Source organism: Sycon ciliatum, chromosome 1, assembly GCF_964019385.1.
Source record: "Sycon ciliatum chromosome 1, ocSycCili1.1, whole genome shotgun sequence".
Lineage (NCBI taxonomy): Eukaryota > Metazoa > Porifera > Calcarea > Leucosolenida > Sycettidae > Sycon > Sycon ciliatum.
This window is the reverse complement of record NC_088643.1, coordinates 3,623,257-3,636,303: the sequence shown is the minus strand read 5'-3', so window position 1 is coordinate 3,636,303 and position 13,047 is coordinate 3,623,257. Positions and strand designations below refer to the sequence as shown.

The 13,047-nt window shown below is 46.9% G+C and overlaps 1 protein-coding gene across 1 annotated transcript in view; it reads right to left on the bottom strand.

Moving 5' to 3' along the window:
- Positions 1-11,808, bottom strand: part of LOC135810270 (uncharacterized) — a 29,063-nt gene extending 17,255 nt beyond the window's left edge. Inside the window, exons 1-18 of the mRNA XM_065323753.1 lie at positions 11,174-11,808; positions 9,883-9,977; positions 9,485-9,581; positions 8,083-8,162; positions 7,516-7,572; positions 6,961-6,997; positions 6,285-6,353; positions 5,824-5,898; positions 5,439-5,533; positions 4,989-5,081; positions 4,584-4,650; positions 4,362-4,399; positions 3,876-3,937; positions 2,901-2,959; positions 2,393-2,506; positions 1,919-2,014; positions 338-396; positions 1-64 (exon numbers count right to left, since the gene is read on the bottom strand). The exon at positions 1-64 is cut by the window's left edge and continues 15 nt beyond it. Of these exons, the coding sequence (XP_065179825.1) occupies positions 1-64; positions 338-396; positions 1,919-2,014; positions 2,393-2,506; positions 2,901-2,959; positions 3,876-3,937; positions 4,362-4,399; positions 4,584-4,650; positions 4,989-5,081; positions 5,439-5,533; positions 5,824-5,898; positions 6,285-6,353; positions 6,961-6,997; positions 7,516-7,572; positions 8,083-8,162; positions 9,485-9,581; positions 9,883-9,977; positions 11,174-11,512 (1,596 nt within the window). The 5' untranslated portion in view covers positions 11,513-11,808. The remainder of the gene's footprint in view (positions 65-337; positions 397-1,918; positions 2,015-2,392; positions 2,507-2,900; positions 2,960-3,875; positions 3,938-4,361; positions 4,400-4,583; positions 4,651-4,988; positions 5,082-5,438; positions 5,534-5,823; positions 5,899-6,284; positions 6,354-6,960; positions 6,998-7,515; positions 7,573-8,082; positions 8,163-9,484; positions 9,582-9,882; positions 9,978-11,173) is intronic.
- Between the last annotated feature and the right edge of the window lie 1,239 nt (positions 11,809-13,047).

Below are 13,047 nucleotides of genomic sequence, written 5' to 3'. Positions count from 1 at the left end.
GGTATCGACAAGGAGACGTTTGCAGAACTCTTGGTCAGGAGGTTCCACCAAACCATCTCCTTTTCTAAAGAAACAACGTACCCACAAAGAACAATGAGAGAGAAATCGATGCATTCCGTGATCTTCATGGCAGATTAGTGTTGATATTGAGGAGAATTTTCCCCTTCAGGGTTGCTAAGTCAGTCACTGTAGGTGCAGCTGAAACCACAAAGTATCACCAAATATGGCGCGAGCAGCCGAAGAGTTGCACATTGTCGCAGTGGTCATGGTCATACACAAACATAGATTTGTCAGCACACTCCCAAAACTGACAGTACAATGTAACTTGGTAACTTACACGACATTGGCAGAGAGTTGCAATGCCCAATGCTGCATAGAAGAAATCACTTCTCGCATCTGTCACGACAAAACAAGATAACCGGGCAAGAGCAGCCGTACTTATTTGATTGACTCAGTGCATGTCCAGTCTCTCAGATTTGGTTTCTATCTCTTTGTCTGTCAAATCCTATATATAGGATTTTCCCAATTTTTGGGAAAGGGTAGATCATACCTTACAACGTAAAGTTCTTTCTTCAAAAACCTGTTGGAGTCTGCATTCCGTGTTTATCAGAGATGATGCCTGCCATGTTTCACCAGCACAAGGGCTTTACTTTTTCTGTAACAGGCCTTCCCGTGCAAAGGTGTCCAGAATCTTCAAAATCCTATATATAGGATTTGGCCTCTTAAAAAATTGTTTTGTTCTTCCCAGTTTCCCCTGCCAATAAAAACGATAGTTGGCAATATCCAAGCCTAGATATAGCCCATATGGAGCTAACAAAAACATTCTATGCATTTATGGCTAAAGAAGAAGCACCTCTTAGGCTAGTACCAAAAGAGTATTCCACTATTAATATGTGTACATACTTGAACACACCTGATTTAGTAAATGCCCAAAACATGTAGTGTCTTTAGTTCATATTGATCTGCGAGCACTTTACAATACTACTTCAATGCTAGGATGGTGCTAATATTCATCTATTCCACTCCTAGTCTATTTCTACCACTTGTAATTGCAATTCATCAGCAATAATTGCACACAGATACCTTTCCCGGGGTTCTTAGCCAGTGAGTAACCTCTATTCATTCATTTTAAATATAGAGAGGCATTGTGGGAAAGATCAAAATGCATCTTCAATAACATTGCTTCCACTTCGACCTTTTTCGAGGCTGCAAATGCGTCTTGAAGTCTAATCCTATATATGGGATTAACTGGTGACAGACAAAGAGATAGCAGGTCTAGTTATAGAGGCCTGATTCCTCTACATGCCGGGTCCCTATAGCAGGTCCATTCTCTATAGGGGACCAGTCCCTATAGATGTACATGTACAGTCTCTATGACAGGTCTACATTCCACAGAGGTATGGGCCATATGTGAGGTCCATTCTCTATAGAGGCACGATCCATTGTAGATGGCTCATCCCTATAGCAGGTCCATTCTCAATAGAGGCATGCTCCATATAGATGTCTTGTTCCTATAGCAGGTCCACTCGCAATAGATGCCTGGCCTCTATGACAGGTGCATTCTCTATTGAGGTCTGATCCCTATAGGAGATCCACTCCCTATAGGGAAGCCTGGCCCCTATAGCAGACCCATTCCTATAGATGTTTGATCTCTAGAACAGGTCCAATCTCTAAAGAGGCCTGATCTCCATAGCAGGTCCATTCTCTATAGAGGTCTGATCCCCATAGCTAGTTCATTCTCTATAGAGGCATGATCCATAAAGATGTCTCCTCCTATAGCAGGTCCACTCTCTACAGACGCTTCATCTCTACAGCAAGTCCGCATTCCACAGAGACTTCATTATAGCAGGTCTATTCTCTATAGAGGCATGATTGCTATAACAGGTCCATTCTCTATAGAAAGTTATTGAACTCTTACTTTGTTATCGTATAAGTCGTCCTGCCGGTCGATCTGTCGGCAAATCGCTGTGATCTTCGCCTGCCAGATATGCACATGCTCCAGGAGAGTACGGATCTATGCAACGCACAACACAGATGCAGAATTGCAACACGCAGCACAGAAACAGGATTTCAACACACAACACAGATACTGAATCGCTACACACAACATACACACATAATCGCAGCACACCGCAGAGATCCATGCTCATGGCAATTACGTCATTATTCGAGGTACGCGTGTATTTTTCAGCGACATCACCGGCACTGGCCTGTCACACAAGCATATGACGTCATGATGGTACCATTCACATAACCTCTACCCGCACAGTGATGCACACCCTGCGCTACACACACTGTGTACACAGCACCAATGAGTGGTCCCGCTAATTCACCACCATGACATTCGCATAACCTCTACAAAGCACACTCTCCAGTCCTGACAGCAACGTACCTCTCCCATATCGTGATCGGAGAGCATGATGGCAAAGCGCATCGCCAGCTTGAACCAGCAGCGCTCGCACAGCTGCAGTCGTCTACACGTCTGCAAGCACTGTTCATCAGTCACCTGACACACATACACACACACATACACATGGAGGCACACACACACACACATATATTATACACACGCCGAATGTACAGGACATCGATAAGTCATGTACACATGAAAGATCGCATTCCGATTGACGGGGGGGGGGGGGGGGGGGAGGGTGTGTGTTTGGGGGGGGGGGGGGTAATATGAAAGCAGACATGTAGAGGGGATGTACAGGATACAATGCAACAGGCACGTGCACGCACTAGGTCTCAGTCACGATCAACTCAAAAGAAAATCGAACACTCTGGCAGCATTGGTGAGAAACTGGATCCCAAACACCACCATGTTAGCTACCCATAGTAATGGTGGATGTTTGTGTAAAGCCTAGCGGACACTGCGACACACACTTCTACTGCAGACTTACTTTCAGTGCAAGGCTGTATGCTGCTTTCTGCCACAAGTCTTTCTCAGTTAGCAACTTTGCTGCAACAGGCATAGAAAAATGTCAACAAGCATATATGAGCGGAAAGACAACTAATAAATGAGAGGAAAGATAAATAATAATTGGCAAGGGTTACATCATTGATGTGATTGTATAACTAACGTTCCACCAATGTAGCCAGGTCATGCAGAGTAAAATAGTGTGACGACTAGACATAAACTGACAGGATACTGAGACATTCAACCTTGGCCTGACACCTACCTATATGTAGCTCCAACTAATCTCCAAAGCGCAAACCAACCGCCTTCCAACTTAAAAGGTTCGGGTTAGTCCAAGTTGGAAGGTTGTTGATTTGCACTCTGGATATGTGTTGGAGCTGGGTGTCAGGTTGTTGAATGTCAAGATTCTCTGTCAGTTTTGTGCCCAGGTGTCGCACTATCTGGTGTACTGGGCACGACCTGGCAACATTGGTGGACCATTACTCATAGCTCTTACCAATTACTATTTGTCCTTCTTCTTAACCATGATCTTATGATTGGCCGGCCCCCCCCCCATCCGAGTTCAACAAATAGCATCATGTAGGAATTCGGACCAGTAAACTCTCCTACACCGCTTGCCAGAATTGATGGCATGGGAGCATTATCATGGACATGGCACTGCAAGCCGGGTCGGCTGCTCCCAAAGGTTCAATCTTTCTACACGCATCGGCAAAGTCAATACCACTATTCTGGAATTTAAAAACATTGCTAGCTTTGATACAACTCGCAGCCATATGCTGTGTCTGCTTGAGCTTCAGGGGTCCGAGATGCATTCCATCCATGCAGGAATCCTGTATCAGTACTTGAATGACCCTGGCCTAACAGGGCATAACCTTCACTGTGAAGCTGCAGAGTACGTAGTACGCCTGTCAGTCTGTACTTGAACACACAGAGTAGAGTGGCAAGACAAACTACCTACCCTGTTCATTCTCCAAGCGCCGTCTTTGCAGCTCGTACAGTTCATGATACTCCGTCAACAAGCTACAAACAAACACATACACGTACACACACAAACACACACATCAGTGGACACACACACGCACACACGTCAGTGGACACACGTATCGTCCAGGCACTGGATACAAACACAGACTCCAATATTGGCACGGATCGTTCTGTCTGGCAGCGACTCGGTCGGCAAGATGCCACATAGGCTAACCAACAATGCCAGGACCGAGAACCAACATAATATTATATGTGGCATGGGCCAAAGTATGTTCTCATACTCAGTCCTGCCCTTTCATAGTGTGCACCAAGACAACACCAGCGAGGCATGTGAACCGATATTATACCAGCATAGCTATCGTGTGCCGACAGTCAATCCAGCTGGCAGAAGGAGAACACAGGATGTGCAGTGCACTATTCTGCCGTCTATTGCATGACGAGTGTAACGATTGGCACTTACTGTGCATTCTTCTGGGACTCCGCGAGAGCATGCGCCAGCTGGTGGTCATCGCAGTAAAGACAGACAGCAGAAGAGCGGACAGACAAATTCATTTACAGTGCTTCGAGTCTAACACATTATTACCCAAAACAAGCTGGATTCTAGATGAATGTGAGATGTAAGAAAACCTCAGCAATGTACAGCTTGCATGTTCCCAGTGCACTTTCTGCTGATGTCACTAACCTCTGCCTTGATGCTGTCGGCTTCTTGCTGCACAAATTTATCATGGGTGTTGACATCCTTTAGCTTCCTGCAGCGTGAGTAATGGAATGGACAAAGGTAGGTACATGATCAAGGTACTCTTCTGACTATGCAGCACAACCAATCTCACTTCATCTTTGACTATAAGGCACACAACCGTACCCAGCTGGCCGTGTGGAGTGTCAATTGTACAAACTATGCCATTGCACAGTGGGTTGGTGCTGTGGCACGGCCACAACATTGAAGGTTCACTGTAGACAATACTTTATTCAGATACAATTGCGTGGCACGATGATACACACACACACACACACACACACACACACACACACACACACACACACACACACACACACGCGCGCACGGGGATAAGTCACTAGCTCTTACTCGGAGAGAAACGCCACTTCGGATTCGAACTTCTGCAGCTCGCACGCAAGCTGCCGGTCCAGGGAGCGCTGAGCGAGCAGTTCCTCGTGCAAGCTGCATCAAGAGTTGACATGCACGGATCATGGGACACAGGTCATGTGACATAGGACATGTGCCATGTGGCATAGGTCATGTGACATAGGTCATACAACAACACAGGGCATGTGTATAGTGCTAGGTAATGTGGCTAGGACATGTGAGTACGTGACCAAGTCATGTGACATAGGTTAGGCCTAACAAGATGCTCTGCCATATAAGACACTGTGACGACAGCATTATCCTCCTTAAGGTGTAAGACAGCCTCTGCAAGGGCATTACCTACATGTATATTACTTGACAGCATGTACATCGGTGACTTGATGAGAAGCATGATCAAGCAACGTACTGCAGTTGGCTATCTACTGGTCTCACCTCAGCACTTGGCCGGGTATTCTGGCTAGTAGCTTGGTGTAGCGATCTCGGATATCCGCCAGTATCTGCCCTCTTTCCACGCACTCCACGCTCACCTGCACAACAAGACGGGTGTGCAATGGTAGAGAACTGTTTTGCCTTTGCGCCCGCTATAAAGTAGGAAGCCGGTTGTTGCAAATCATGTAGACTTTAAACTACACCATAGCTCAGTGGTTGGAGCATCGCTGGCCTCAAGCCAAGGTCCCTGGTTCGAGTCCTAGTGGCGACAGTCAAAACAATTCTTCAGACTTTTCCCTTTTCCACTCCCTCGACCAGTGAAAACTTTAAACTCACTCAATTTTCATGTCATACAGTACTTTAAGGTGCACCACACAGTTGAGCTAACCTGTCGAATAACTTCATGGAAGCAGACGTTATAGATGTCCTGTTCCTTTCGCGTCAACTCCAACAGATTATGGACCTGGCAACAACACAACAGACATATCAATGCTAAGAGAGAGAGAGAGAGAGAGAGAGAGAGAGAGAGAGAGAGAGAGAGAGAGAGAGAGAGAGAGAGAGAGAGAGAGAGAGAGAGAGAGAGAGGGGGGGGGGAGGGGAGGGCCATGGGAGGGGAAATCCCTCACTTGGCAATGTTTTACAATGCACAGCTTACCAAAACGATTGCAATAGACACACACACACACACACACACGCACGCACGCACACACACACACACACACACGCACACACACACACACACACACACACACACACACACACACACACACACACACTACACAGCAAAGCAAAGCTTGCAGCTTGTAACTATTTTAGCCAAGCTCAGCTTGCTACCATGGCTTCACTGACCTGTGTCGGTCCATTCATTTGAATCTCATCGTCGATTGCTGCCTGTTTCAACATGGTTGCCATAGTTTCCTGCAGCACACCAATAAGGAAAAGGCAAAGTGTTACTGAATCCCAGGCCAGTCGAGGGAGAAAGAACACATCATGTTGCAAGATCGCCTTGCTGCAGAACTGACTGTGGGCCAGTAGCGGTAGTTAGTTCCCTGTACTGTTCGCCGGTACGATCGGGAGTAGTGCACGATCACAATCATGCAGTATGGGTACCTGAAGCAAACATGACCATACTATTGCCACTTGATGAAAATCACATAATTATAGGCTAGCCAGTACACGGAAAGTTGGGTGTGGTCCTCGAAAGAGTGCTCAATGCACCGGGTGCAGAGCTTCATACAAATAGAATGGGATACGGAGCTCCGTATCCCATTCTATTCTTTTTGTAGGCTAGCCAGTACACGCACATACATGCATATGCTGGCCAGTAAAGTGTACATGAATCATAAACCAGTACACGTAGTGCAACAAAAGTTCACCACACTAAATGTACACAAAGGCACACCGTGAAAACGTTGGCAAATTCCGTTGTGACGAGTCAGAGTTTCATGGCTGAACCAATCATCAGACACTGCCTCTACTGCCTCTGTGCATATTTTTAAAATGTACACATTGAATGTAATCGTACCTTCAGTGCCAGCACCTGTTGCCTTCCAGCTGGGTGCCTGCATGGGCACAAGCACAAACAGAAACCGAATGGCACACAGCATGTAACAACAGCAGCAAGTGCATCAGCTCCACCGTTATTGAACCCAGCAGCCGTGAAAACACAAACTATACATCTCAGGGGCGTAGCGTAGGTCCCCATTTTTAGGGGGGGGGGGGGGGTGCACGGCCGCATATGTGTAGGATGGCTGGTGCATGTCATTCATGGTCATTATGTGTATGCCGAACCTAGGTCGAAATGCTTAGGGGGTGCATGTGCCCCATGCGGGCTACGTGCCTGCATCCTATCATATTGCTCAATGCTGTATGACCCACAGAGAAAACTAGAGCCCGACGGGGAGCATACCGGAGACATGCATGACACACACACACACACACGTACATGCAGTCAAACAGTATCATGTGTACAGTACAGAGACTAAGAGACTCAGGATTAGCACGGAGACTAAGAGATTCGGAGTAGCACACAGAGGCTGTACATTGGTACATGATAACTGGCCACACGGTGGCGACTTACAGACTGGGAAAGGCCAGCGAGTGATGAGGATGTTCCTGCAGTTTCGTAGTATGATCACTGCATGTACAGTCAGGCCATAGAGCATAGAAAATAGACACATGTTAGGACATGCACCTCAGCACACTGAGGCAATATCAGAAAGACACACAAAATGCACTTCTGTCACCAGTACGCCACCGCTAAAGAGTCTTGGAACTAATCGCTTGCCAGGTGATCTTCTGTTGCAGTGGTGCGGAGTCACTCAACACAGGCAATACCATGGCTACAGCACACTGTGTTGTGTGCTGTGTTTCGTATTGTAATGCGTAGTGTGCTGTGATTCAAAGCCAGCAGCTGCATACTAGTTAGGGACCGGCGGATAATGCTCGAAAAGGTGGCAGATTCTGCTCGAAAAGCAGTGAAATTGGCAGAACCATACAAACCTTATGGCGGGCAATTCCTCGAATTCTGCTCCATTTTTTTTATCTACATACCAAACATGCATGAACATGAACTTACCAGAAAAAGTACCGAATTCTGCCAATTTTCTGCCGGCAGAATCCGCCGGACCCTAATACTAGTATGTACCTGTCCATGATGTCAATGCCAAGTACACCGGTCGTCTTGCAGAGATGATAGTCATCCGGTATTAGAGTCTTGCTCTCCGCCTAACACATACACACACACACACATACATAAGTTACACACACACACACACACACACACACACACACACACACACACACACACACACACACACACACACACACACACACACACACACACACACACACACACACACATACACACAGATGTACAGACACGGAATGAAGATACAGTCACCTGAATCCAGTACTACGGTAAAGCACGGCGAGAACACCCCACCTCTTGATTTTATAGCCAAGGAAAGGAAAATCGTACGGCACAGTGCGAATAAGTTAATATGATGAGGACCCTGGAGTGTACAAAGGTCACACATGGAACTAGACCAACTCACTGTTAACTTTGAGTTGTAACATGTTCTTGTGTGAAGCTCACATCTGCTCTAAACAGAGTACGGACTGACCATGCAATGTGCAGTATGTGTACAAGGTCCATGCATGCTGTCTGATCAACCTACACTAGACAGGATCACATCTAAAACCTGATGACCACAGGGTGGTGGCGGCATTTTGATGGTGCACTCTTGCTGCACATGTACTGTACAGACTACAGTATCCTCAGTGCAACAAGCATCATTGGACTGCTGATTACAGCTACCCAAGCGAGTCGAAATGTTCTGTGTAGTTAACGTCCTGTTTACTTCTAACGATCACGGTACTAAGTCTTACTACAAAACATGGTTGCAGCCGTTTTGCGGTCTAACTCGTCACATATTCAGCGAGTCCAGCCAGCTCTAGTACAGGTGTGAGTATGACAGGACACAGTTCATGAGCTGTTATCGGCAAGGCTGGTAACACAGTGTGTACGGCTGGTGTGGGTTTGTGCCGCGAAACCAAACGACGTGCAGACTATGCATGGCTGAAGAGAAACGCTTGGTAAGCAATGGGAGGCCCATTCCTTACCAAGTGTTTCTCTTCATACCCACATAGCCACAGTGTACATATACAAATAGTCCCAGTGAGGTGCATTGTCATTGACATCGATCCACTAGCTGATAGCAGTGATAGCAGGGGCAACGTCGGAAGGTAATTTAGGGAAGTACGGTCAGCCATCTGAGGTCCAGTTTTACTTGTTGGGAGGAGTGACTGAAATATTTCGAAAATTCGAGTCCAAAACAGTGCTGTTGATTCATTCATGGGGTACCTGGGGGCAAAACGTGGTGCGGTCAATACCGTAGTGACCGTAGCGTGTCCGACGCCCCTGCCTGGATATGTGTGTGAGATATTACTCAATTGTTAGCATTGACCCACTGCATGCACTTCTGAGTCTTGAACAAGTCAGAGCCCCAGAACGGTGCAAAAGGGCACCCAGCACAATGCCGCCTTACCCCTTGCTTGCCGCAATCCTGCAACGCCAGTGTGGCCTTGGCAGGCTTCGTTCCGTCCGCTTTCGGTACGCTGGCATCGTAAATAAACGATACGTCTCTGCAAGACACCAGGAAGAACATGAACCAAATCCAGTCACGGTATACCGTCTTCAATACATACGACACTGTGCATAGAATATTGCAGTCAACGAAAGAGAATAGAAAAAAAGAACTCTACAACGTCGTAATGTTGTGTGGCCATGTCTGCATCGATTGTACACTTGATGCTATAATTAAAAGAAGAAGAAGAATTTTGCAATGTCTCCAGTATGGCTGGGTATTGGCCCCTACTATTGGGGGCTGGCATCCCCCCCCCCCTCTTGATCAGATCATGTATTCCTCCCAGGATAATCACTTACTTTCCGGCGCCGCAGAAGCAGACAGGCTGCTCGGTGAGATGCTTGAAGCGTGCCCGTTGAGCAGGGAAGTTCCACGCCGCAGCAGGCCTAGATCTCTGAGAGGCAGTGAAAAGCAGTATGGGGAGAACATCATCAGTACTCTCTCTCTCTCTTCTCTCTCCGTCTCTCTCCCTCCCTCATATACACACACACGCACGCACACACACACACACACACACACACACACACACACACACACACACACACACACACAGCTACACCTAAACAACACGTCGTTCCTAATACAACCACTGCAATGTAGCTCATAGTCAATAAAGGTCATCACATTGTCCTCACTACCGTCGACATGGTACATAATGCCAAAGAATATAGTAACCAGACCGTAGGCTATGAAAGTCTTCAGTCGGTCCTGGTTTGTCTGTTTGCAACTGAGATTCTCCAAAGGAAGATTGATACTGGATAGGAGAGTCTGTCTTTCAGCATCTACCCAGGAAGATGGCACATCAAAACTCCTTCCAACTTTTTCAGCAGGACCACTGAACCAGGTTATCTTGCGGCAAACATGCCAGCGCAGTTTTTTTACCACTACTGAGTGGGAATAATCTAAACGACAGTGGCTTCAAGGACTGTGATGAGCTGTCTACATTGTAGTCAGCTCATGCAGAAACTGAACAGACAAGAGCAGAGTTTGTAGTGTTCAGTGCATCATGGCATGGCATGCAACAGTATCTTGGTGTAACGTTACAGCACATTGTACTGCAACGCCTGCACTGTAGCGATATCACTAACAGAGTCACTACAGGCGCATGGCTGGTTTATCTCACTTGTCAAGTAATCCTCCTTGTCCCATGCTCCAGGAGTTAGGCAACAGCAAGAGCTGAATGCATGTCTGCGTGTCATGCAACCTATGACTTGTAGCTGCACCGGCCACCATGCCCAATTGCCCTGACAAGTTGCAATGGGGGTGAAGGCCAATGTTGCCGGAATGGTACATGCCACGAGTGATCCATGCACAATATACAATATAGATGCTGGCAAGTTGATCTGCAGCATTTGCATGAGCAGCATCTACCCTGGGCTTGTAACACTGTGCCGCAACGTATGCATGAAGAGTGCTACATTATGGTACATGAACTGTGCATGTGCTTGGAAGTGCATCGTGGATTACTTAGATGTTACAATGGGGAAACAATGACATAGCACTGGTGATAATGTTCATGAAAAAGTGGGTTTGTATTGGGTATTGTTGTAATCTATTAATTTTGTACATCGTCACTGTACTGTACCCTACCGTTGCTGCTAAACTGGTGTGCTGTTTCTTGCCCAATCGACTCCTGTCCCCAGCTCCAGTACCTCCTGCTGTTGTTACTGCTGCTGACGATGTTGCCATCGCTGTTGGCCGCTGATGTCTAGCTAGGGTAGCCAGCAGCTCACGAGGTACCGTGTCTAGCGCTACCATCGGGTTGCCCCCATTGCTCGCTGTGCCCGATGTTGCATGATTTCGTAACGGAGAGGCGCCGGCCGGCTTGGCAAGCTGTCGCTGCGTGCCTCCGTGGATGGGCGGCAGCACCAGTTGACCAGAGTCAGAGCGTGATGGCACTCTAGGCGTGGAGGGTGAGGCTGCCATCATCCGTCCTCTGCTTATTCCCCTAGCTCTGTCCGTCAGCAATCGTTTTCTCTGCGTTCGCTACTAGTACAATACTCCCGTTTCCCTCGACCCTCGGGCCGGTTTGCAACACCTAGCCACGGGAGTTACAGGACATAGGGACTGCATTAGCAACCAGACCAGCAGCGTGGCACACTAGGCAGTAGTACGCGAGACAGCTCATCGCTTTCAGCAGCGGGCCTTTCAAATGGCCACGGTGTGTGTTCTCTCTGTTTGTTAGTTTTCTCGCTATTTCAATAATATTCGTGACATGCAATCATGATTGTAGCATATATATCCACAGGGGAAATAATGAGGGTGGGTTCACCATGTTCACAGCTGATGATTTGGTTAGACAGTACACCAGGTACACGATGGTACACCTGTACTGGTACACATGGACGCACAGGCCGCTTCAAAAAAAAAAGCGACGGATGGTCACGCAAAGTTGCCAAGGAAACAGATGCATAGTGACAGCTAGCTATATAGCTGGCCATCTAATCTGTCAAGACCAAGACTCCGGTGGCAAGAGTGGCAAAACGGACTGTATAAGGCCGAGTAAAAAAAATTACTAGATGATCGTCCTTTTTTTTGGAAAAATCGGGGAGGCCGAGGGCGGGAGGATTTTATTTTTATTTTTTTACTTTTTACCCTCTCATGCACACAGTGTACACAACAACATCAAGGTTTTTTTCTCTTTTTTTCTTTTTTTTTCTTTTTTTCTTTTTCTTTCTTCAGCAGATCGATACTGACGTTGTGATATACTAGTAGTATGTGGTCCATATAGTAAAACTCACGATTTAAAAAATAAAATATTTCTTGGGGCGCTGACAAAAACTGGGGCGGACGGGGACGATCATCTAGCTTTTTTTTTTACTTGGCCTAAAGGAGTTCCGAGCGCGCATGTAATAAGCTACCGACGTCACTGAGATTTATTGCCATTGTAATATTATGACTGTTATCTGCTATTGGTCATAGGACTAGGAGTCATCAGGACTCATATATTATCACTTACTCTAAGTTTTGTACATGATGTAGCACAAAGTCAAAGAGTCGGTGGACAAGCCATAGCCAGTCACCATGGTTACATGTACTGCTAATGAAACAGTGGACCAGCCACACTAGTTTCTTGCACTGGTTAGTACACTGGTTAGTACACTGGTTAGTACACTGGTTAGTACACTGGTTAGTACACTGGTTTACTTTATGGCATCTGCAGTCAGTCTTTCCTGCATGTACATGACTACATGGTAGCAGATGCAGTTGCTTGGGCGATAGGTTTCCACTGAATATCTTATAATAAGTGTACTTCAAGTACACAGCTGTTAGCAATGGTAATGGCAAACCCCATGCTGTATTGCGGTAGTGGATTAGCAGCAGCAGCAGCAGCAGCAGCAGCATCATCATCACAGCAGCACACACACACAACTGCAAGAGCGTCATTCGCCATCAGCACCACACACACACACACACACACACACACACACACACACACACACAGGGGTTGGCGCACACGATGA